This window comes from Zonotrichia leucophrys, chromosome 7 (assembly GCF_028769735.1).
Source record: "Zonotrichia leucophrys gambelii isolate GWCS_2022_RI chromosome 7, RI_Zleu_2.0, whole genome shotgun sequence".
Classification (NCBI taxonomy): domain Eukaryota; kingdom Metazoa; phylum Chordata; class Aves; order Passeriformes; family Passerellidae; genus Zonotrichia; species Zonotrichia leucophrys.
The window spans coordinates 35152361-35162725 of NC_088177.1; the positions used below are offsets into that span (position 1 = coordinate 35152361).

The 10365-nt window shown below is 46.8% G+C and overlaps 1 protein-coding gene across 1 annotated transcript in view; it reads right to left on the bottom strand.

Annotated features, from left to right (window-relative positions):
- ADCY5 (adenylate cyclase 5) overlaps positions 1-2983 on the bottom strand; it is a 203813-nt gene extending 200830 nt beyond the window's left edge. The window contains exon 1 of the mRNA XM_064719085.1: positions 1860-2983. Within this exon, the coding sequence (XP_064575155.1) occupies positions 1860-2861 (1002 nt within the window). The 5' untranslated portion in view covers positions 2862-2983. The remainder of the gene's footprint in view (positions 1-1859) is intronic.
- Between the last annotated feature and the right edge of the window lie 7382 nt (positions 2984-10365).

Here is a 10365-nt window from a genome sequence, read left to right on the forward strand (position 1 = left end):
GAAGACAAAGTAAAAGTGCTCCTAGGACATTCCTCATTAATTGAACATCTATTGCCAAACCATAGGAAAACCCCAGCATCACTATGAAGGCAAAAGCAACTGTGCAATGCACAGATTTGTGCATGCTGCACCATCACCTACTGCCCATGCTTCTACCTTTGACAAGTGCACATTCACACACGAGCCAACCTCTTACAAACAACCTGCTATTTGGGACAGGAGGGAGCTGAAATTGTTCCAAATTTTCTACTGAGGGAATCAATCATTTGGCCTTTGTAGCTTAGGCTCCTTCCTACGAAAATACAGTTACCAACATTTTCCAACGCAATGATATTTTATTCATTTGTTAGTATGCTCCAAACCCTGCTCATAACAGAGTGCTAAATCTTCTAGCAGCAATCATGATGGGATTTGCCTTGCCATGTAAGGATGCAGTCTCCAAACACACTGATTTCAACAGGACCAGTCTCCGTTTATAAAGCAAAAAGCACACATGAGGCTTTGTGAGACCAGAGCCCCAGTGGAGAAGAGCTGAGGCCATTAGCAAACTTTTTCAAGTCAAGCAGAAAAACACCAACTGTCCCACTCACAGTGTATGCTCTGCTGGAAATGCACAAAAAGCCATTTATATCAAATGTATGAAGAATATGTCACGTACAGTTTACAAAAATATTTGTAACAAACTAAGAAAAAAACCAGAAACTCTCCAAGTAGGCTTAACGAGGCTGTGGGGAGAAGAGAGTAATTTCATTTCAGTATTTTGTACAGCAAAACAGTGACAGCCTCATTCTGACGAGGTTTTATCTAAGTTTCTTGCCATTGCAATAGGTGGAACACAAAACAACTCAGAAATAAGACTCAAAGCAGGCGCTGAGCACGAGGCTTTATTTTGTATTATGTGTTAGGGCTGTAAAACGACCAAACACCTGATTTTAATAAACAAATCCTTGGTAACACACAGGTATCAGCGCTGACTCTGTGACCGGCTCATCCTTGCTCAGAGTCCTGCACATCAGAAGGATGACAACTGCCTCACAGCTTCAATGTTTTACATGTGGCAAGCTTAGAGCACGAGTCCCAAGGCTGCCTGCCTCACTTGAAGAGTGGCGCCTTGTACTGCTGTTGTTTATACAGATATGGTAATTAAAAATTGCACTGTAATGCATTTGATAATAGTCTTATTGTTCCCGTGAACTGAACTGCTTCAGTTAAACATGATATCACAGCTAAATAACAACCTGCATTTAGACTTTTTTTGGTACTTTTTAGCCTGCCTGTACAGGAACTCCGGGTTTTTTCACCATAGAGATTTCCAGCACATCTCCAAGAAAAACACTTTCCTGCTAAACCAAAAGCCTACCCCACATTCCCATGGAGCACGCTCTCCTAAGATGCCTAAGCTCTGTGCTAACACTGAACCCGGAGTGACACACAAGGACAACCTCTACCTTACCAAAACAGCCAGACTTTCTACACCTTTCTCAGTAAAACAGCAGCGTGCTTGGATACTGCTCCACAGGTGTGCTTGGCACTGGGCTGTTTACATTGAATTCAACTGAAGGGCACCAGCAGGGCTGACAGTGCTGGAGCAGCCGTCATGGGAACCCAGTAAGACACACACTTCTTGTATGTTTAGAGCCTCAACGTGGAGCAGAAAGGAGGGAACACCACAGCAATGGAAAAAGAGAGATTACAGGCTAGCCCTGCACACCATCCCACCCAGCAGCAGGTAACCTACGAGTTCAGCCAAAAGTCCTGCCAACCTTCCAGCACCAAGCAGGCCTGTGGAAGTCAGAGCACCCCACTTCCCTCGCCCTTCACTGCTGAGCACACATCCAAACCACTCAGGGCTTGCCTACCTGCTTCAGGAGGAACTTATCCTCCGCGTTGATCTTGAGGGAGACGGCCAGGTGGATGGCGGAGAGCACCACCCCGCTGATGACCGCGGCTCTCATGCGCACCGGCAGCAGCGTGTAGATGCTGTAGATGAAGAAGACAGTCCACCAGATGCCCTCGGAGGCGCTCCTGGGCCACACCAGCAGAACCCCTACCACTTGCACCGCCAGGATCACCAGGATGACAGAGTAGCACGCCAGCCACATGTGGTCCTGGTGGAAGTTGTTGCGGTTGCACACCATGCACAGCACCACCATCAGCACGATGGCCAGGGAGAGCACCACGACATAGGATACCTCATAGCGGCCGTGCGCGGCATGGAAGATCAGCATGACCACACAGACCAGCACCAGCACGGCCATAAGCATGGTGAGGCTGCTCTGGTTTAGCCGAAAGAAGTAGCGCTGATAGAGACGTTCCAGTTTCTCGGACTGGAACTTCTTGGACCTGAAGATTTGCAGCAGGCTACTGCAACAACTGCCCATGGAGAAGGCCGCCTCGGAGTCCCCCTCGTCCCCGTCCTCTTCCTCCAGCTCCTCAATCTTGGCCTTGATGCGTTTCTCGTCCAGCCCCAACTCCACCGAGCGGGGCCGTACCTCCCCCTGCTCCCCCAGCTGCCGGGGGCTGGCATTGTTGGGGGCAGCGGGGGAATCACTGCCGGGCGGGTGCCGGGACCGGTGACGTCGGCTGTCGTCACCGTGCTCCTGCCAGGCGGATTTGGACCTAAAGCTCATCATCCTGCAGCCGCTCTCCCCGCGGTTCCGGGGCTCGTAGTCTTCCTCGCTCCTCCACCTGCTCGACATGCGGGAGGCCTTCTTGCCCGAGGACCTGTTGGGAGGCGGCGGGCAGGAGTAGCCATTGGCCCGGGCCTCCGCCTCGCCCCAGGCTGAGCGGTGCTGCTCGGTGCCTGCCCAGGGCGCGGGACCGCCAAAGCCCGGGGGGCTGACGCTGTTGGACCGGGACATGCCCTGAGGAGCGGGGCCGCGGGCGAGGGGATGACCGCCGGGCAGGAGCAGGGGACGAGCCGCCGGGAGAAAACACCAAAAGGCAGCGGGGAAGGAGAAAAAAATTAGGGAAAAAAAAAAAAAAAGAAAAAACAAAAAGAGAAAGAAAAAAGGCAAAACCCGCAAACGCCCCCAAAGTCTCCGGAACGTCCGGGCGTCCCCAGAGCCGGGGTGTCCCCGGCGGGACGCTCAGGGCAGTGCCATCGCCGGCCCCGGCACTTGGACACCGCCGAGCGCGCTCGGCACCGCGACGGCCCCGGCTCACGGCCGCTCGCCCTCAGCCGCGCCGCGGCGGCCGCAGGGGCTCGGGGCGCCGCGGGGGAGCCGCATCGCAGCGCGCCCGCACCGCTCCCGCCCGGCCCCCGCCGCTCGGGGCCGGGCGCAGGGCGGGCGCTTCGCCGCGGGCCGGTCGGCGGGGAGCGGGCGGAGGCTCAGGCTCGCAGGGATGCGGCAGCCGGCGGCGGCGGGAGCATCCCCTGCCCGAGGGCCGCGGCGGGGGGGCTGCCCGGGGCGGACCGGGCTGCGGCGGCGCTCCCGGCTCGCCTCGCCTCCCAGCGGCGGAGCCCCGGCGGTAAGGCACGGCCGGCGGTAGCCGCGCCGCTCATGCACCCGGCCGCCGCTCCCGCTACGCCGCGGTGCCTTCGGGCGGCCGCAGCGCCTCTCCCGTGGGCACCGGGGGAGAGGGGAGAAACCGGCAAATCTGAAAAATCGGAAGGGTAAGGGGAAAGAAAAAAATTCCAAAAAACCCGAGCGGGGGCGGGGGCTCGGCGCTGCCTCCCCCGCGCTGCCGGCGGTGCCGGTGCCGGAGCGGGGCTGTGGCGGTGGCTGTGGCGGCCCCGCGCGCGGCTCTCCCGGGGACGGCGGCGCCGCGTCCCGGCCGCGCTTTGTGCTCCCCATTCAGCCGCGCGCCGGCCGCGCCGCCCCCGCCCGCCCCCATTGGCCCGGCCCCGCCGCCGCGCGCCGCCATTGGCCCGGCCCCGCCGCGCCCCGCCAATGCGCGCGCACGGGGCGGGGCGCGTTAACCCCTTCGGCGCCGCCGGCAGCTCCGGGCCCGCCCCCGGCAGCGCCGCACGGGGCGAGCGGGGCCGCTCCGGGCGCTGCATCCCAGCTCCGGTGTTCGGCAGGCGGCCGGGGCATCAAGCACCGCGGCCGAACTGGCGAGCAGAGGAAAATCAAGCCGCAGAAAGCCCTCCCACAACAGCAGCACCTGTTACTGGACCCACCTTAACGCAGAAATTAAGGGTAAAATACACGCACAGGTAGGTTTACCTTGTTTCTACAGCCCCCAGCTTCACCCGACAGCGCTGTGACACCATTCTATGGGATGTTCCCTAACCTGGGAGTGAGGCATGACCACACCACAGCAGTTCCCAGCAAGTTTCCATCTCCAGACTCTTCCACAATGTTCTTTCAGGTGAACCACTCTTTCTGCAGATGCAAGTCAGCCAATTAATGATTTACAGTGTTTTGAAGGTAAGCATAATAGGTACTAAGAATAATATTATTGCTTGATGTTCTGCATCATGTTTTATTAAAAACAAACTGTCAAATCAGATAACTGCTTGCCTTAAGTTGCTGAAACTGGTAATTGTCCAGATGTTTGATCAAACATTGGAAATCCCTGCTCACAAGTAGTCCTTAGCAGTAGCAGTGCTGAAGCTGTGGTTATCAAGGGACACAGATAAGCAACGTTTGTACAGAGGAAATATTGCTGGACACAGTTGGGGAGAAAAAGCCAAACCGGATAACCTTCCAAACAGAAGCCCTTCACGTGTCCTTTACACGTGCAAGTAACTCCACAAACTACAGCAATTTAGGCCTTTGTGCATTTCAGTGGTTTGTAAAACCATATGCTGAATATTCAGCAGCTTCTTCTGCAGAGCATCTTTTTTATTTAACAGGAATTCACAGTTGAAGATTTTCTCTAAAACAATAAAACTGTTACAGTGGGGCTCGCTTCCAGGGCACTTCCCTGACAGATGCTACACACTGCAGCTGATCACAACTGGACTTACAGTTTGCTTCCCATGAGGAGACATTTTTATATATAAATACCACTGCCTTCAGATGGAATTCATCATTTCTTGTGATATTATACAACACTCTCACTATCCATACACTACTTTTGTTCTGGTTGAGTAGAGCAACACTCAAGAATTATTGTGTGCAGTTGGTTACTCTGGCTGAACAGTGCCTGAACCCAAGGGATAAAGACAGTGAAACAATTCTTCAGTGAGCTGCAAACTGGGACAGGTCTTTTTGTTTTGTACACAAAGTCTCATTTTGGAGTTCTTCTCCCAAAGCCAGCAGTAAAAGATCTCACTTTTTCACAGTAAAACCAAGTAAAAGGAGAAAAGTGATCCATAAAATTGGTGACCCTAAAATTAATTCTGCTTCACAGAAAGTTACTTTGAAGTCATGTGTAAGAACCAAGCACATTCAACATCCACATCTTGATACATTTCATTTTAGATATCAACAAAGCCTTGCCCAGGTAACAGACCAAGCAGTTTTAAGTTTTTTATGTTTCACCACTGGGACTAAATGAGGTTTTACTTATCTTTTGTATCATGGAAGCCTCTGGAAGCCTGAATCCTCGGCAGGACTCCAGTCACAGAAAGCTACAGCCCCTTCTCCAGGAAGTTTATATACAGAGGTACCAGGAAAATGGTAGTTTCAATTCCAGAGTACCATCCATGTTTCTTTCCACTATGCATACAGTGAAAAGAACATGCAAAACATACAGTTTTGCTTTTCTGTAATGTCATAAGAATTGATGCTTAATCAATTTTAGGGTTTTTAAAAAAAAAAATAATTCAGCCAGAGGGGAAAGAAGTTTTGTCCTTGCTACAGGGGAAAACAAGTCTTCAACCAAAAGTTTGTAACTTTAGAAACAGGTAGATAAATATAAGGTGTTGAGTTTAAAGGGAGGTAAGGAAGAATTTGGAAGAGATTGTGCAGAAAATCTGTAGCCTGTGAAAACAACAAGGATGTTAAGAAGCTAGAAAGTGTCTCAGCAGCAAGAGTAGCACCAACTAAATGGGCACCTCACACAATGAGGACATACAGGGTTGTGACAATGTATGATTCCACATGGACAGTAAAAATCTTTATTGCCCACTTCTAGCTGATGATGATACTGGATGGCACAGGACAGTAGCAGAACAAAGGCAACAAGCAGGATATTTTAATATTAAGGATACAGACCATAACACAGACAGCTTATCTACAGCTTTCCTTCTAACATGCAGTTTCCTCAAGCCCTGCCTCTTGTTTCTAATTCAGGAACCTCATGACAAATGGCAGTAGGATACAATGTTTGTCTCACCCTAAAAATTATGCACGAAAGCAAAACACTGCATATTCTGGGTGGCTGTGAAGTCATTTAAAAATGCCTAGCACTTACTACAAGAACATTCAGGCAATCATAGTTTGTTAATGAATTATGCATAGAGAGGAGTTGCCTTTTCCTTTAACAAATAAGCCCAGCCATTTTCTGAAGGATGAGGGTAAAATTGAGGAGCTTCTGTATCTCAGTCCCAACATGGCTATGTACAAATTATGACATTAATCAATACAAATGTGCTTTTCATAGAAGTCCATATAAAATATTTACTTTGTTCAGAGATCAACAAATATAAATACCACAATACTGTGTAGAAAAACAGAAACTTCCTATTCCTTATCCAGAAAAGCTAATGTTGCACCTTCCAGTCTAGCCTACCCTTCACAAATTCTACCTGCCCCATAAAAGCTTTTTTTTTAAAATTCTTTGTGGGTGGGGTATTTGGGCAAAAATCAATTCAGTATCTTCAGTAATATCTTAGCAAAATTCTGGATTAAAATTGAACCATGCCTCTTTTTCAAAGAAGTATTTATCTGGTTAAAATAATACCAAAATGGAAGTAAACACATGGAAGACTTAGGGAACACTTGCACAAAATCACTAAAAATGATTTCGCCTCCTCAAGAACCTTCAGGAAGCCATGAGGGAGTCAACAGAAATCTACTGTGCTGGATCTAAACTTCTTCAGCATACAAGTTCACATAACTTCTGGTTTCACATGTAGTCTCAAAATGTGTATAAAAACATTTTTTACTTTATTATTATTACAACAGGTGCAGCAGACAAACATTAGAATTCTTTCTTTCCATTATTTACTTTACATGGGAATACCAACTAGATAGTGACCTCAGAACATCTGTGTCACATTTCACTCTTCATGGTCTTCATGCACTCCAAGATTCATGGAAGCATTAAATCCACAACGTTGGACGTTGGAATATCCAAAGCAGCCTCTGAAAACCAAGAGATAATCACACAGTCCAGCTTGGAGCCATGAAATAAATACTCCAACTGAACAAGCTGCTGTTACAAATTCTCTTGCTTCACACCACCCATCTCCCAGTAATCTGATGATTCAAAATGAATAGAACCAGAAGTGAGAAAATAGTGAAAAAACAAAACCACAGTGACTTAAAAAATAAACAAAAAGCCCAACCCAAAACAATCTGACTCATTACTGACTTTTGGGGTTTTTTAGGGATACACAAGGAGCTTAGCAAGACAAGGTGCTTATTTAATCACATTTATCTGTGTTTGCACAGCAAGACTCATATTTTACCCCAAATGTAGAAATAAAATTTCCTGCATGCCCATGCTGTTTAGTCCAAGCAAACCTGGGGTACAGATCTCCATGTGCACATTTGCAATACAAGAGGATTGCATCATGAAATTCCCCATAATGCATGTAATTCATGTGGTCATTCCAGGGATTTCACATAATCCTGACATTAGGGAAAAACCAGCCAAGGATTCCAGTTTTTGACACAGGATGTGAACATGGCAGCCCATTTGTTAACTGTAGCAGCTTTACCTCATCACCTTTGGATAGCAGCAAAGCAATGAAAAGGACTGAAGTGTCTGTACTGAGTGGACTCCTGGAGGCTGCACGAAGCTCAGAGCACAACAGCAGGAGTTTTACATCTTTCTGTAGGAGTTTTACACCTTTCTGTCAGCAGTTTATTCCTTCAAAATCCCAAATACTTAGGCCTCATGTGCAGTCCTGCATCAGCAGGAAGCTGGAGCACAGAGCCCATGAATGCTTCCATCTGTCCCTTGTCTGAACACACCTGTAAGCCTGGAGCAGGTTTCCATACATTGTCTGACTTGACAATACCCCTTGAAGAATAACTCAGAATTTTCAGACTGCAGGGTTTGCTTCTGCCAAAGGGCTGTAACAGTAACTCTCTTACTTAGTAACTAGTTATTAAGTAACACTATCCAGTCTTACTACCAAAACTAACCAGCAATGTCTGACTTTCAATTTCACATCAATTTTCTTGCTGATGCAAGACAGTTTTTTCCACTGTTCCAGTTTGCTAACAAAGTGCTTTTTTAAATTTAATTTAAATTGCACCAAAAAGCTGGGTAAGGAAACTCATTTGATACTATCAAACCAGCAACTTTCCCAGCAGAGGTTTATACAGGAATGGAGGACTGAAACAAAGCACCTAACTCAGTGCCTCCAGTTCCTTATAGTCTTGTAATAAACACCTGGAGGAAAATAAAACAAACTTCATGTCATCAGCACACTAGACTAAACATTGCAGCATTTCCATTAAGGGCTGCTGTTCTGTCTTAATAAACAAACAAAAAATCCCTCCCAAAACCCAAAACCAAACACCACCACCCTCGCCCCAAAGAACAACAACAACTACTGCATTCCAAAGGGAACAGGAAGAAAGTTTCATGTTTTGTCAATGCCCAAATATTCTTTGGGAAACACAGTGGTACAGCTCATCTCATAATTTTATTGATTATTAAATAGAGGTCAGTACTCATTATCTTTTCTTATCCAGTAAGTGAAGAGGATGTATTTTACCCAAACAAACCTTTAAATGGCAAACTGATTTCATAAAAGCCATCTATTCCAGGCTGATTAGAGGGTCCTCCACTTCCTATATACTCTCCACAAGTGATGGTTTTTGTGGGCATGCTATGTGCAGAAAAGAACAAAGTGCTGATATTTACATTGCTATCAACTTAAAAGTGATATTAAAGAAGATCCCTGAAATGACTGTATCCCTTTATAGGTATTCTTCAGATTATCTCATACACTGTCCTGCCCAAGAGGCTGAATGTAATTACACAGGAGCCAAGATCCTGCAAGTTCTGGTGCTCAAAGTAGAAAATGCCAAGAACTTGCTGCAAGTGGTTACAGCTCTCAGAAGACTGTGCAGACTGTCTGTAGCAGGACAGTCAAAAGCACAGGACAAAATGCAGTTCACTGCTCACAATTCAGCTGAATAAGCCTCTGCAAAAAACTTCCACCAAAGAATTTCCCAATAATAAGATCCTCATGTAGTAACAGGTAATGTAAAATTTTTATGTACAAACTGCACAGAATAAATTGAATCTAGAGAGAGGCAGCTGTGGCACATCAAAGAGAAAAAACCTCTGACAACACTAATGCCCAAGCTAACTTGTGAGGCCATAAAAAGAGCTTTAGGATCTTGCACATCTGTAAAGGAAAATATTATTCTGGAAATTAGTGATCAAGATTATTAAAGGCATTACAAATTTTTAATCCACATTTGAAATTGCAACTAGTTCAAAGGCAACCTTCAGAAACCACCTAAGGAGCTTTATTAATTATCTTACCACTGTGAGTCTTCTGACAAGTGTGGAAGAGCATTTGTTTAGGAGACAGGAAGCAGAATTTAAAAGCCACTTGATACTGAATGAAGTTCCAGGCAGTTGGGTGGCTCCCAACTGCAGAAATGCTCAGTTCACATCACATGAAACTGAATCACACAGATATTCACACCTTTTTATTTTATATTCAGCAGCCCAGCACAGATCCCTCCTCTAGTCTTATATCAAGAACTGCCAATGCTTTAAGATGAGCCTTACATATTATTGTGACATTAACTTGCTGACAACCACAGAATCCTTATGCTTTTCAGATTCTTTACTGTTACCCTAGGGAACTAAAATTGTTTCCACACACTGTTTTCAAACTGCAGAGAGGAAACACAAATAGCCAGTGATAGTTCCTGCAAGGCACAAGCAGAGCTCAGCACCTCTCCAGCACAGCACTTCTGAGTTTTTAATTACACAGCAGTGCTAAGTCACAGCCATCATGCGTAGGACATGTGCTGATGCTGGGCATGACAACACCATTTCATCCCCTCTCAGTCAACAAAAAAATCACTGTAGTTGTGCAATCTTATGACAAGCATATGCCTGGAATAATAGCACTCACTCTGCAGCTACCACTCAGTTCCTTTTAGAGGATTGTAACTTGTTATTTATGGGCATTAATGTCATCTAGACACAGTTTTTAAATCTCTCTCAGGAAGTGTTAAAAATGCTAAAAACGTTGCCGTGGTAGCAGACATATTATATTTAGTAAATGAACTCTGAAGTATTCTGTTGCATTAGTTTAGCATTCCACTATAT